This window comes from Podarcis vaucheri, assembly GCF_965113315.1.
Source record: "Podarcis vaucheri genome assembly, chromosome: 1".
In the NCBI taxonomy this organism is placed as follows: Eukaryota; Metazoa; Chordata; class Lepidosauria; order Squamata; family Lacertidae; genus Podarcis; species Podarcis vaucheri.
The window spans coordinates 133,602,059-133,617,028 of record NC_138759.1 but is presented as its reverse complement, the minus strand read 5'-3'; the positions used below and the strand labels follow the sequence as shown (position 1 = coordinate 133,617,028).

At 41.9% G+C, this 14,970-nt stretch overlaps 1 protein-coding gene across 5 annotated transcripts in view; it reads left to right on the top strand.

The window, feature by feature from the left end:
• TRPM8 (transient receptor potential cation channel subfamily M member 8) overlaps nt 1-14,970 on the top strand; it is an 80,769-nt gene that overhangs the window by 43,321 nt on the left and 22,478 nt on the right. For all 5 annotated transcript variants that reach the window (XR_014221288.1, XR_014221289.1, XM_082228780.1 and 2 more), the window contains exons 9-14: nt 3,084-3,151; nt 7,485-7,682; nt 9,298-9,400; nt 11,338-11,456; nt 11,959-12,249; nt 12,465-12,560. Coding sequence is in view for 3 of the 5 variants with exons in the window: in XM_082228780.1 (XP_082084906.1) it covers nt 3,084-3,151; nt 7,485-7,682; nt 9,298-9,400; nt 11,338-11,456; nt 11,959-12,249; nt 12,465-12,560 (875 nt within the window). In the remaining 2 variants the exon portion in view is untranslated. The remainder of the gene's footprint in view (nt 1-3,083; nt 3,152-7,484; nt 7,683-9,297; nt 9,401-11,337; nt 11,457-11,958; nt 12,250-12,464; nt 12,561-14,970) is intronic.

The window sequence follows — 14,970 nt, the reverse complement described above, 5'->3', positions numbered from 1 at the left end:
TTTTCCGACACCGTGCTTCGCAAGACGAAAAATTCGCTAGACGAAAAAACTCACGGAACGAATTAATTTCGTCTTGCGAGGCACCACTGTATTACAAATAAGTCGAACAAGTCTTCTCATGCCATTTGTATGTCACAAAAACAGCATCATAAATTTGCAGTAATTTCTGCGACCTGGGTTCATTATTAGTGGTCAATTTATAGGTTCTTGGTTTGTGAATTGGTTTAAACAAAAACAATAACAAAGGGCAAACAGGCTAGAAGAGACAACATTCAACACCTAATCAGGAGTGTTTTATTTGGTTTTTATGGTAAAATACCTTCAGAGAAGTTATGCTTGAAAGGAAGTCTAAGAATATATTAAGTAAGTAAATAAATTAAAGTATCTTAGTAAAAGATTTTTTGCTGATTAAATCTATTAACCCAAAGCATTAATTTTATACTGTTTCTGGATGGAAATCACGGGAAATATTATTATTACTATTTATAAGGCTTAGTCAGTTTACATAACAAAACACAGAATAGCTTAAGGTAACCTGAGGTTGCTGCCTGGAGGAGCTTACAGAGGAAAAATAATGAAGAGAGGAGAAGGGAGGGAGGAGAGGCAAGGTAAACAAGGCAAATATCCAAAACGTAACAGGAACTTTAAAAACCGTTACAAAGTGGTGAGTACAATTTCAATTCCCGCCCCCAACTTTATCTGCACAACTGTATGTTAAGCAGAACCCAAATTAAAGTAATAGCCAAACAAAAAACAAACAAAAAAAAGGACGGGAGATTGAAAATGTTAAGCATAATGGAAGAGCCTCAAAGTTCGCGCAGGAATCTTAGGATAGCATGCAGGAGGTTTTACCTAGATAGTGGCAAGAAAATATTGGTTTAACAACAATGCTCATAAAAATATGTCAGTATTTAGTGAAAAATTTATGCAATTTTGCTTGATGTACACATTTTTGCAAGCCATTAGAAAATTTAAAAAAGGAGCTGTGTTTTGGTTCATGTAAAGTGCAAATTAGATAGGCTCTCATTAAAATCCTAACCAAATCCCCGTCCGTCCCCCCCAAGTGCCTTACCACATTGCTCAGTTGGCTGGATCAGGATGCAGTTACAGAGCTTATAGGGCTGCTTAAGTAGAAGCAGTCAGGCTCCAGTTGGTGGTAGCAAGGAAAGCCATAGGCTGTGACAGTCTGTGACCGCTTCTGATGTTTAAAATTGGCCCTCTGCCCCCAGCTTTATACATGACCTGGGCCAGGGCAGCCCACCCATGAGGCAAGGTGAAGTCACCACCTTGGGCAGCAGAACTGGCCTCCAAGGACTGCATCTGCTGCTGCTGAGATAGTGGCAGCAATGACTGTGGCGTACAAGGGACTGAGGTGGGCATCTGTGGGCAGGACATATAAGAGCTTTGTGGGATGGAAAGATGGCAGACTAGTCATTGACTGCTGACCAAGATAACCAAGGCATAAATCTTGGTTACTAAAACTCCCTTGGGAGATAAGAGGGGTTGGGAATCAACTGCACATGCTCAGAAGAAGATATTAATCACACCGGAGACAAGGAAGTCTTTGTGTGCGGAGGAATATCTTGAGCGCGGAACCTTCATCGGGCCCATGCACCACATAACAATCATTAATTGAGGACATCAGGTCCGCCAAACCTCCTTTTAATTATTTAAGTAAGTAAGTATGAAATGGATTTTTTATCCACCAGTTAGTTAGCACCCAGGGACGCGGGTGGCGCTGTGGGTTAAACCACAGAGCCTAGGACTTGCCAATCAGAAGGTCAGCAGTTCGAATCCCCGCAACGGGGTGAGCTCCCGTTGCTCGGTCTCTGCTCCTGCCCACCTAGCAGTTCGAAAGCACGTTAAAATGCAAGTAGATAAATAGGTACCGCTCTGGCGGGAAGGTAAATGGCATTTCCGTGTGCTACTCTGGTTCACCAGAAGCGGCTTAGTCATGCTGGCCACATGACCCGGAAGCTGTACGCCAGCTCCCTCGGCCAATAAAGCGAGATGAGCGCTGCAACCCCAGAGACGACCACGACTGGACTGAATGGTCAGGGGTCCCTTTACCTTTTTACCTAGTTAGCACCCAGAAAACAAATGGACACCTCCAAGATGAAAAGGCACTAATTGACAGGCTAAAAAACAAACCGAAAAGTTTATCTTAATTATTGGAGACTATGAAAGAGTACCATGGACAAGGCAGCTCTGAATCTGTTTAAAACCTTTATTTTATATTAACTGTAATCCTCCAATATGTGCATGTGGTGTTAGCTGCAAAAGTGAAACTCAATTTATCAGCGTGGGAATGGAATTCAGGATTAATGCAGGTTTAAAGAGATGGACACAAGTTTCTTAAAGCAGAGACTGCCACGAGGGAGACTAATAGAACCCAACATGGCAAAGATACTGCTGAATATCCCATTGATTGTTGGTATCATGCGACAACTGCTAGGTGAACAGCTGTCAGAATTAAGAACTGAGATGTGCAGAATGATAAATGAGAATGGATCAGAGAAACATCAGATTAAAGAATGCCGATGTGGAAAAAGGACCAGTGGAAAAAGATGTTGATCCAGATCTGCCTGAACATGAGAAAGTACAGGCAAAGTGGGAAACACCAGATGATGAAGTGGAGTGGATATCCACATAGATGTTTGGAAAACTGGAACAGATAAAGGATGCTGCTGTGATGCTGGAAGAAATGAATGAAATTATGAACAGAGATACCAAGAATCAACATGAGATGGTAGAGACAGAGCTGAGAGAGAAAGGGCTTTGTGTACAAGTTGAAGTGAACAAAGAAAAAGCCTCTAAGCATTGATTAACAAAGAGGACTGTAGCCATTCCTTAAAATGCTGAGAAGAGCGAATCTAGGAATCAAAATAGATTCAGCAAAATATTCTAGTGCTATATAAAGAGAGGTTATTTAAATTATGGAAAGGTCAGGCACATTTTAATGAATGTCTGCTTTCAGAATGGAATACACAAAGTCTGGTCAAAGCACAATTCTGATAATTATAAACAGAGAAGTGTTCTTCTGGAAATGCATACATCTGTTTATTACTGCATTTGTGTTTCAGATTCTAATTATGGTGGGAAGATTCCAATTGTGTGTTTTGCCCAAGGAGGTGGAATAGAAACATTGAAAGTAAGTATGTGTCCCTCCCCCCCCCCAATCTCCCTCTATCTTCTACATCTTAGGTTAGGTGTGCATGGAGAGTAGCATTTTGGTGTTGCATTCATATACAGTGGAACCTCGAGTTGTGGATGTAATCTGTGACGGAGACACGTCCACAACCCACAACGTTCGCATCCTGAAGCTCCGCATCTGCACAGGCACTGGCATGATTTGGCACTTCTGCGCATGTGCGAGCGGCGAAACCCAGAAATAACCCGTTCTGGTACTTCCGGGTTCCCCGCGGTCCGCAACCCAAAAACACTTAACCTGAAGCGTCCGTAACATGAGGTATGATGGTAGATTCAAGGACTGTGTGCTTAGGTTTCAGTAATATCCTGAGTGTTCTTGGCAATGGTTTCTGTTTTAAAAGGAAGGAATATATATATATATGTGTGTGTGTGTGTGTATGTAATCTAAGTTTCTTGAGCAAGCAAGCTTTTTCAATATCAACAGAAGGAGGCAAAAAGATCTCAATGGTTAATTCGAATTATTTTTTTTCTTGGGTCAAACCCTGGTGTGAATGTGTGAGAGAGAGCATAAATGGTTGCTTATAGCCATTGTAAGAATTACAATTGATTGATTGGTTGATATTCTAGTGCATTGTTAACTCAGGGGGCTATTTTGTGATCTCTAGACAACTAGCTCAAAATCAGAGATCCCTTGACATCAAAATATTCTTAAACAGGTCACTTGTGCATCTATTCATGTGCTTGTGTACCTCCCTTCTAACTGTGCAGCAGTTTGAGACTCCAAAAGAGAAGCAGAAGAGTTGCGTTATTAAACAGATGAAAAACAGGAGTAGCTCTGAGACCAGAGTGCACAGAACTGAACTAGTGGAGGGCCAAAGTGTGCGCAGACACAAATGCCGTAAATCCCACTCTTCATATGTCATGCCACCAAGCAAGCATGTTAAAAGAATATATGGCAGTCAAATAGATATTACTTACAGTACCTCTAGTATAGACTATTACTGACTTTTAGCAGCATGAAGCAGATGAGGTAGTGATTATTCTCCCCCCCCCCATCCAATTTCTGTTCCTAAGACTGAAGCTGGCAACTTCTCCACGCTCTCATCACAATGCGGAGACTAAAGCCTGCTGTTGACTGATCCCTTTATCGGGCAGCAAATCCAATTGATTTATATAGAATTTACAATTTGTCTTCACCGAACTTTGCTCTGAAGGACCTTTACTAAGGGGCTAAAAGTAAAGGTAAAGGTATCCCTGACCATTAGGTCCCGTCACAGATGACTCTGGGGTTGCACACTCATCTTGCTCTATAGGCCAAGGGAGCTGGCGTTTGTCCACAGACAGCTTCCAGGTCATGTGGCCAGTATAACTAAGCCGCTTCTGGCGAAACAGAGCAGCGCACAGAAACGCCGTTTATTACTAAGGGGGAAGTCCCACCAAACACAGTGGAGTTAACTTCCAACTAAATATGCACATGATCATGCTGCTGTCCACCCCTCTTGTGACGGAGGGAACTCTGCTTGTTGAGCATCAAAAGCTTGAGCAGAAAAGCTAGCTTTCAGTAGTTAAATATCCAATAAATTCTGTTAAGGCTTGCAAGTGAATACCATAAATTCCTAATTAGGTAATTTGTTTGATTTGAAATTGTTTTGGCATTTGAAATATGCATTATTCTTATTTTGATTTCTTATTTTGATTCATTTTGCACGGTCAATTATTTTAGGACCTTCAGTATAAAATATCAGGAGTCTCATGTGATGTTTAAAATGGTTATAAAATGAGTTCATGCTTGCTAATTATATTAATAGCAGCCTATCTTACATTGTTTCATTAAGTTACATTAAATCAGTTTGCATTACTATATCATGAATCCGGATAAATGGTTGTCAACTTCACCTCTAGTATAAGTGTTAGCGTTCATTCTTCTGTCTTTATTTAACGGCTGGTATCTTCAAAGTTGGCCTGCCAACCTAGCAGTTCGAAAGCACCCCTGGGTGCAAGTAGATAAATAGGTACCGCTTACCAGCGGGAAGGTAAACGGCGTTCCGTGAGCTGCGCTGGCTCGCCAGATGCAGCGTTGTCACGCTGGCCACGTGACCCGGAAGTGTCTCCGGACAGCGCTGGCCCCCGGCCTATAGATGTGAGATGGGCGCAGAGTCTGTCAAGACTGGCCCGTTCGGGCAGGGGTACCTTTACCTTTACCTTATCTTCAAAGTTGTCTCTAAGTTCCATTTGTGGCAGTACTGCAGTAGACTCTATGCACCAAAAATTTTCAAGAATGATCCCTGAGAAATATCCTTGCTTATTAGCTCCAAATTTCAACATGTGGCAGGCTCCTACAGCTAGTCCTTATTTGAAATATTCTCATTATTTATCTGAGACGTTTTCAGGTTCCTTGTGTTGCATCCTTGTGTTTGTGTTATTTGCTAGACCTCCTCCTCTTCGAATATTTCTGGTCCCATTAGCATTCCTTGTTATCTAAAGTGTAATGAACATTTATGTGGTTTTGAGTCTGGACCACAGACTCAATTTTTGTTAACCACACACACACACACACACACGTTCCAAAGCATTTTCTATTCACTATTCACCTGCAATGTGGTTAAATGTTGGTTGCATCCACTCAGAGATATTGTCTGCAAAATAGGATTGTGCTGTACCAGACATGCTGCATTAATAATATTCTGAAAGCAAATACACCTAATAGCTTTGTGGAACATGAGTATCTGTCTCATCATCCTAAAACAATTACTAATCCCATTGACTTGGTTGGCAACTGCCTCAATACTAATACTGATACAGTACTAAAACCCTAACCACAACATATACTAAGTATTGTTGAATCATTGTATAAACATACATTTTGGTTGTTATAACTAGATTTCTAACAATAAAAGTTGTCACCAGGTAAAATAAACCACAACTGATGGTGCATATTTGTAATTCATTTCTTGAATCAGCTGAAAAATAACTCTTGCTTAATCTAATTTACCATCAGCAATTGCTTTAGATATTTTAATGGCTGCTCACTATTTCTTTTCCTCAAGATAATTGAGGTATGGCCAGGAGACGTCGCAGCTACAGTAGGGTGAACACATTGTCACACCCTGTCATATTCAAAACTTCCATTCTTTAAAGAACCCTGTAAATATTAAGGTGCTTCCCAGTGAAAACCTGTTTACCCAGGTGTACAGGAAGTTGAACAGAGAAGTTGTTGCAGATATTAATATTGTGCAGTTTGAAGTTACTGGAAGCATAAGAGCTGACTTCTTTTGAAATAAATAATTGTCCAGATCCATAAAAATATTATTCAAACTTTTACTGGCAGAACTCTTTAAAATAAATCAGAATACATCAAATCATATATCCAAAATATCCATACAATGTCCTGTGCTCTCCAACACAGGATCAGCATCTTAGAAAACATGAAATACCGGTAATCCATTCAGACCTAAAAGGTCTCTCTCTCTCTCTCCAGCCTCCAGATTGTTTGCTCTCCCTTCAGGAAAGCTTCAATTTACATCTTCATTCCATTGAGTTTAGGAGAAAAGACTCAAAGGCAACTACCTTCATTATGGAGATTTTTCAACTCAATACCTCTCACATGATCTAAGGTTACAACACTCACATGATAGCTACAAGAGAAACTGCAATGAGTTAGTAGTTAATCATTAACTTAGCAAGAGCTCCAAGTGCTCTCCTTGCTTTCAATATAGCCCCATGGAAGAACCCCATGTTAAACCTTTTCACCAAAAAACATTTAGCCATTTCTCATTTCTGTGTCAATTAAACCATTATACTTAACAGAAGTACAGTGGTACCTCAGGTTAAGTACTTAATTCGTTCTGGAGGTCTGTTCTTAACCTGAAACTGTTCTCAACCAGAGGTACCACTTTAGCTAATGGGGCCTCCTCCTGCTGCCGCGCTGCCAGAGCACGATTTCTGTTCTCATCCTGAAGCAAAGTTCTTAACCTGAAGCACTATTTCTGGGTTAGCGGAGTCTGTAACCTGAAGTGTATGTAACCTGAAGCATATGTAACCTGAGGTACCACTGTACCTCAAATAAGACGGCTAGTTCAGTGTTGCAGTTGCCCATGCTGAGCACAATATTCTGGAATATCAATGGCCAACATGGGGATTTGCATAATCCCTGAGTGATGTGCATGTCAAGAGTGACAATTGGTTGTGCCTCTCTTGCAAATGAAAATGAATTATGGCTGGCAGAATGGAGGCGCCTTTGGAGATCTATCCCTTTCACTGGTCTGGAGAGAAGGACTGTTACAGCAAGATGACTGTTTTTTCCCCTGAATTCATCCTAATGGTTTATTCCATAGGCTATTAACACCGCAGTCAAGAGCAAAATTCCCTGTGTGGTGGTGGAAGGTTCTGGTCAGATTGCAGATGTGATTGCAAGCTTAGCAGAGGCAGAAGGTTCGCTTACGTCCTCATCTGTCAAAGAGAAATTACTCAGATACTTGCCTCGAACTCTTTCTAGACTCACAGAAGAGGAGACTGAAAACTGGATCAAATGGGTAAGTTCATCCATTTGATAGGAGCCCTGTGTACACTTCGGTTTTCTTTAGAGGCTCAAGCAAATGTCAGCCTTCAGTGGATGGTTTTTGGGAGAGACTTACTGGCTAGCTGCTAAGCTCTGGGAATTTTAGCAAAACATTTTATTTGCATTAAAAGGGAATTGTTAGTGGTTGTTGTCGATGATGATTTATTTATTTATACCCCGCCTTTTTCCCTGATCGGACTCAAGGCAGCTTACAGAGAAAAAACAAGAATCACTAAAAACATAGAAAAAAACTATCATTTAAAAACCAATTAAACAGTAATAGAATTAAAACTATATACATATATAAAATCTGTTTAAAACATACAAACAATTAAAATAAAAACAGTATGGTACCAGCCCTTTCATTAAAAACAGTCAATTCCCAAAAGTCTGTTGAAACAAGAAGGTTTTGGTGTCAGTTGAGGTGGCCACAGAAATGTTCCAGAACCTAAAATTACCCCACGGCACCATTCTAGTTCTCTAACTAGGAGGTGGAGCAGGAGTGGTCCTTTCAATGGATGGTGTGCAGGAAACCTCTCCAGAGGTTACATCCATCTCTGGATTTTTGTTCTGTTTCAAGCACCAGGAAAAACTGAGTGCATGGAAAATCTTATTTTTTAATTTTTTAGAATGGCACTAAGCCCTAGTGAAGGAGTAATTTAGTTCTTTTTTTGGGGGGGGGCAGGAGGAAATGGCTTTCTCAGTTAATGGTCCAGTGTTTCATCAGTGTTTCTTTTTCGGTCCATTACCTGTTACCTATAATAATCTTAGAAGACAGAAATGGCTTCTCAGGACTGCTAATGAAGCTCTCTTACGTTTTGTGCTCACCGTTTTGTTTTGCTACTATAGATTTTTAAAAGTGTTGTTACATTTTGCTCCTTCATGGATATTTGCTAGAATTCAGGCAACATTTTTTTACCTTAATCTCTTGTAACAGTAGTTGGTTCCCACTTTGAATGTTGACCTATTCCTGGAAATGCTAGCATTGTCGGATGCGTCAGAAAGAAGATTTTACATAATCATGGCATTCCATCACATGCTAGTCAGTTGTTGCGCCATAACACTACGGTTCAAGCTTCCCCACTTTGGAAGTTCCAGGTTTTTCCTCTTCTTAGTTCTTTCTCTTTCCACACAGCAAAGCTGGATCTTTGTGACTCCATCTTTATCAGGACACTGTCCACCTCTAGTCTCTCTCCTCTATCTCTGCAGCAGTATATAATATTTATTTAATTATGTATGTATGTATGTATGTATGTATATAATCCTGACCACATGTGGGTAAACTTGCCAGTATGTCCATTGACCCAATCCTTCCTATATTTTTCTGTAGTGCCATTTCAAGCCACAGAACTGCTGTTGTGAGTTGTTTGTCCATTAGACACAGAAAAATATGCAATATTAAAATTGTTATGAAGACTAGCAGAATGATTCCTCCCTGCTCCACTTCTCTCCAACAGTGGATAGTAAGAGAGCATACCTGTTTTGTAATAAGTTCTAGTTAAACTTGACAGGATATTCTGTAGTCAAAGGAGAGTAATTTGATTATGAAGATCCTCAGGATAGAGTAAACCATGACTTTCCTTGTGCAGATTAAAGAAGTACTTGAAAATCCTCATCTGTTAACTGTGATCAAAATAGAAGAAGCAGGAGATGAAATTGTGAGCAATGCAATTTCATTTGCTCTTTATAAAGGTATGCTGTTGCTGGTTTTGTCTCTTAATATTATTCAGTTGCTTACATTGCATTTTTAATAAATTTTGGAAGCCATCTAGAATGTTTGGGGTGGAAGCTCATAAAATTGATTAATTAACCAATTCATTAAACAACCAAATTTATTTTTTAAAAACACATATTGCTTGATTAATAGTTTCTACTTTCTCATTACCTTAAAAACAATGTACTTTGCAACCCATCAGTCATGAATTGTACACAAAGTTGAGCAATATCCCTATTTTCCCTTTTGAAAAAAAGTTTGCTAGAATAGCACTGAGTCAGTGGCGTAGCGTGGGTTGTCAGCACCCGGGGCAAGGCAAGTAATTTGCGCCCCCTAACCCGGAGCAGGGTCCCCATGGATCCCCTCGCGAGTGCGAGCGTGCCCCCCAGATGTTGCGCCAAGTGCGGCCGGCCCCCCCTGCACCCCCCACGCTACGCCACTGCACTGAGTGGCAATTTCTCTTTCCCTGGTATGGAACCATCAGGATTTTCAGTTCCGCACTGGAATTTGGAAGATTTAAATGTGCACTGGGCAATTGTTGGTGGTGTTCAGTAAAAGCTTCCATTTCCATTGAACTGAAACAATCATGAATATCATAGAAAATACAAGTGAGTGTGATCAGACACTGTAATGGATCAAAAGTAGTAGGCAGTTTATAGATTTGAACTTCTCCATAGTTTTCTATGTTTTGAAGCAAACTGGAATGGAAACTCAGAGTTCAACTTCAAACATCTAAAGGAGCCTTGGTGTTGTCTTGGAATTTGCAGCGGTTAAAGGAGCTATTTTGTTTCTTTGTTCTGCTATCAAATGAATGCTGATAATTGTGGGAATACATGCATGATGCTTCTTGTATGAATTTTCAGAAGTACAGCCATGTAAGCCTGTTGCAGCAAAATCAACCGTTTTATAATGCCTTAATTCTTTTTTTAATGTTTCATATTTATTTGATTTGGATATATGAATAATTTATAATAAAACATTAACAGTTATGAGCTGTATCTTAAACTCTAACAAATGAACTTTATCAGATGGGGGAATGTTTACTGAGGAATAGAGCCGGGCTCTGCAAGGTTTACTGGCCATGGGCCGGATCACTACCACGGAGATGGTCCGTGGGCCAGACTGGCACAGCGCGATGCTGGAAATCACGCCTGCACATGTTCGTGGCGCTGGAAATTGCTTCTGCGCATGCCCAGACGCCAGAAATTGCACCTGCACAGAAGCGATTTTTGGCGTCTGCACATGCGCAGATGCAATTTCTGGTACCTGCGTGTGTGCAGATGCCATTTCCGGCATCACTTGGTGAGATCCCACGCTGCCCTGCGCTGGTTTAACGCAGCACACGGGGGACTTGCCCAGTGGGCGTCTCGGTTTGCGGGTGACCCGTGGGCCGGTAAAGTGGTTTTGGTGGGCCACATCCGGCCCATGGGCCGCACGTTGCTGACCCCTGGAAATAGAGGATGTGGGGAAAGTAAATAGTGAGGACTGAAGAAAATGAAATGTGAAAAAAAATATTAATAGTACAGTGACTATTCACAAATATTCTGATCCATCATACAATCATGAAAACATGGTGATTATTATATTTTAAAATATGATTACCACAGTTTTGGGTGCAGGGCAGGATTCTGCACCATGAGAACTGCAATATTTGAGCAGAATTCTCTCCTTTTTTTTACATGATTGCTGGCAACAGTATTTCTGTTTCTTTTCAGAATAAAGCACATTCATATACAAAGAGATCTTCCTTTTGGTTAATGGGCAGGCTTGAGAGAGATGTTAAGGTGGGGGGAGGGATTCCATCTCCACCCCTCAGCATTTCCTCATCCCACCCCAAGACTCAAATGAGAACCGGAAACAAACCAGAGAGTTGTTTTAATATTAATCAACCACCAACTTCTCTCTGCACTTGTAGCTTTCAGCACAAATGAACAAGATAAAGATAACTGGAATGGGCAACTCAAACTGCTTTTGGAATGGAACCAGCTGGAGCTGGCGAGTGAAGAGATCTTTACTAATGATCGACGCTGGGAGGTACGTAGAGCAGCTTATGTTGCTTTCGCCTTGAAAAAGCCACCAGGCAGGCAGGGACAAGGCTGATACTCTAGGACGGAAAGGCTGGTGCCAGGAGTCCATCTATTTAATGGCAGGAAAACTTGGAAAGGCAAGGTAATCCGTGTTGTGCAGTTGCAGTCAATGTGCCCATTGGTTTTCCCCCCAAAATAGGATGGAACACAGGGTCCTATCAATTACTCCTAGATGCACACTAACATGAGAGCCTGCTCTGTAAACTTCTCCAAGCTTTAAATGGAGATAATTTTCTGAAGCTCCATATGGAAATTATCTTCACTGTGTGTGGACAATATGAAGCTACAGCCTATTGTCTCAGGAGGAATATTTTATTCTGTTGAGAATATTAAGGCTGCCGTAAGAAATTAATCACCATTTGTGTATCAGAAGAGAAGCCCAAGGGGCTAGAGAAAGACTTCTGCTTTCAAACTGGGTCAACATTTTGCTGTCTTTTGTTCCTTGCTAGTCTGCAGACCTCCAGGACGTCATGTTCACAGCCCTGATAAAAGACAGGCCAAAATTTGTCCGTCTCTTTCTGGAAAATGGCTTAAATCTGAGGAAGTTTCTTACGAATGATGTTCTAACTGATCTGTATACCAACAACTTCAGCAGTCTGGTGTTTAAGAATCTACAGATTGCTAAGAACTCCTACAACGATGCCCTCCTTACATTTGTGTGGAAGATGGTGGAGGATTTCAGAAAAGGTGTCAAAAAAGAAGACAAGAGCAGCAAGGAGGACATTGAGATACAGCTGCTGGTATGTAACTCAGACGCGCATATAGCAGAGTACAGCTGTTAGCACTTAGAACCAGGTACAACAAAAGGGTGGTATTCAGCTAAGTTTTACTCAGATTAAATAGATCTACTCTGAGTAACAATTGAATACCACCCAAAGGGATTCCGAAAAGAGTCAATACCAAAGTTTCCTTTTTCAGCAACTTTAGCTTTATTCTTGTTTTTATATGCTTTCAGGATGCCTCCCTTATCTCAAGACACCCCTTGCAGGTTCTGTTTATTTGGGCAGTCCTTCAAAACAAAAAGGAGCTCTCCAAAGTGATCTGGGAACAGGTATGCTACACTTCCAGCATAACTTTTGTCCATTATGCTTACATGTGAGTTTGACCTAGAGCTTGTTCAGTTAGAAAATATGTACTCCTTAATTAATATTGAAGCCTCCCTTGTGTGTGGAAATGGCAGTTTCCCTGCTTTTGAAATACATGAGAACTGTGATTGGAAAGTGGTGGCATTTTGCACTTGAATAATTTAATATAATATAAGATGAAACGTGCTCACTTTTAAACATCTAAAGGGAGATGAGAAAGAAGAGGGAAACAGTAATTGGGTGTGAGAATACGACGAAAAATGGTGGATGTAAACTTTAGGTAGGTGAATTTGGGTGAAACCTCTGGAACGCTTTCTAAAGTCAGCTCAGAAAAAAAATTGTGTAGGGAAATAGTGGAACCTCATTTATAGGAGGTTTGTAAGAAAAGACTGGTGAGGCTTTTGACAGAGGTTTGTTTGTTTTTAATTAGTTTTTATTAAAGTTTTTGTGATTTGAAACAAATAAGCAAGAAAAAGTATGTATAGCATCTCCACTTTCAATTCCTAGAGTCATTTTTCATCATAATAATAATAATAATAATAATAATAATAATAATAATAATAATAATTTATTATTTGTACCCCGCCCATCTGGCTGGGTTTCCCCAGCCACTCTGGGCGGCTTCCACAGAAACCAAAAAACACTAAAATATCATACATTAAAAGCTTCCCTGAATAGGGCCGCCTTAAGATGTTTTCTGAATGTCAGGTAGTTGTCCATCACCTTGACATCCGATGGGAGGGCATTCCACAGGGCGGGCGCCACCACCGAAAAGGCCCTCTGCCTGGTTCCCTGTAGCTTCGCTTCTCGCAATGAGGGAACCGCCAGAAGGCCCTTGGCGCTGGACCTCAGTGTCCGGGCAGAACGATGGGGGTGGAGACGCTCCTTCAGGTATACTGGGCCGAAGCCGTTTAGGGCTTTAAAGGTCAACACCAACACTTTGAATTGTGCTCGGAAACGTACTGGGAGCCAATGTAGGTCTTTCAAGACCGGTGTTATGTGGTCTCGGCGGCCGCCCCCAGTCACCAGTCTAGCTGCCGCATTCTGGATTAGTTGTAGTTTCCGAGTCACCTTCAAAGGTAGCCCCACGTAGAGCGCATTGCAGTAGTCCAAGCGGGAGATAACTAGAGCATGCACCACTCTGGCCAGACAGTCAGCGGGCAGGTAGGGTCTCAGCCTGCGTACCAGGTGGAGTTGGTAGACAGCTGCCCTGGATACAGAATTGACCTGTGCCTCCATGGACAGCTGTGAGTCCAAAATGACTCCCAGGCTACGCACCTGGTCCTTCAGGGGCACAGTTACCCCATTCAGGACCAGGGAGTCCTCCACACCAGCCCGCCCCCTGTCCCCCAAAAACAGTACTTCTGTCTTGTCAGGATTCAACTTCAATCCATTAGCCGCCATCCATCCTCCAACCGCCTCCAGGCACTCACACAGGACCTTCACCGCCTTCACTGGTTCTGATTTGAAAGAAAGGTAGAGCTGGGTATCATCCGCATACTGATGAACACCCAGCCCAAACCTCCTGATGATCTCTCCCAGCGGCTTCATATAGATGTTAAAAAGCATGGGGGAGAGGACGGAACCCTGAGGCACCCCACAAGTGAGGGCCCAAGGGTCTGAACACTCATCCCCCCCCACCACTTTCTGAACACGGCCCAGGAGAAAGGAGCGAAACCACTGTATAACAGTGCCCCCAGCTCCCAACCCCTCTAGACGGTCCAGAAGGATGTTATGGTCGATTGTATCAAAGGCCGCTGAGAGATCCAGCAGAACTAGGAAACAGCTCTCACCTTTGTCCCTAGCTCGCCGGAGATCATCAACCAGTGCGACCAAGGCAGTTTCAGTCCCATGATGAGGCCTGAACCCTGATTGGAAGGGATCCAAATGGTCCGCATCCTCCAGGCGTGCCTGGAGTTGTTCAGCAACCACACGCTCAATCACCTTGCCCAAGAATGGAAGATTTGAGACTGGGCGATAGTTGGCCATACTGGCCGGGTCTAAAGATGGTTTTTTAAGAAGCGGTTTAATGACCGCCTCTTTCAGCGGATCTGGGAATGTTCCCTCACAGAGGGAAGCATTCACCACCCTGCAGAGCCCATCGCCCAGCCCTTCCCGGCTAGCTTTTATAAGCCAGGATGGGCAAGGATCAAGGAGACAGGTGGTTGGTTTCACTCGTCCAAGCAGCCTGTCCACATCCTCGGGGGTAACGGATTGAAATTGATTCCATGCAACTTGACCAGACAGGGCTCTAGCACTCATAGAGTTTGTTTGCATTCAGAATAATAATAATAATAATAATAATAATAATAATAATAATAATAATAATAAAAAATTTATTTATACCCCGCCCTTCCTGGTTCAAAAACCGGGTTC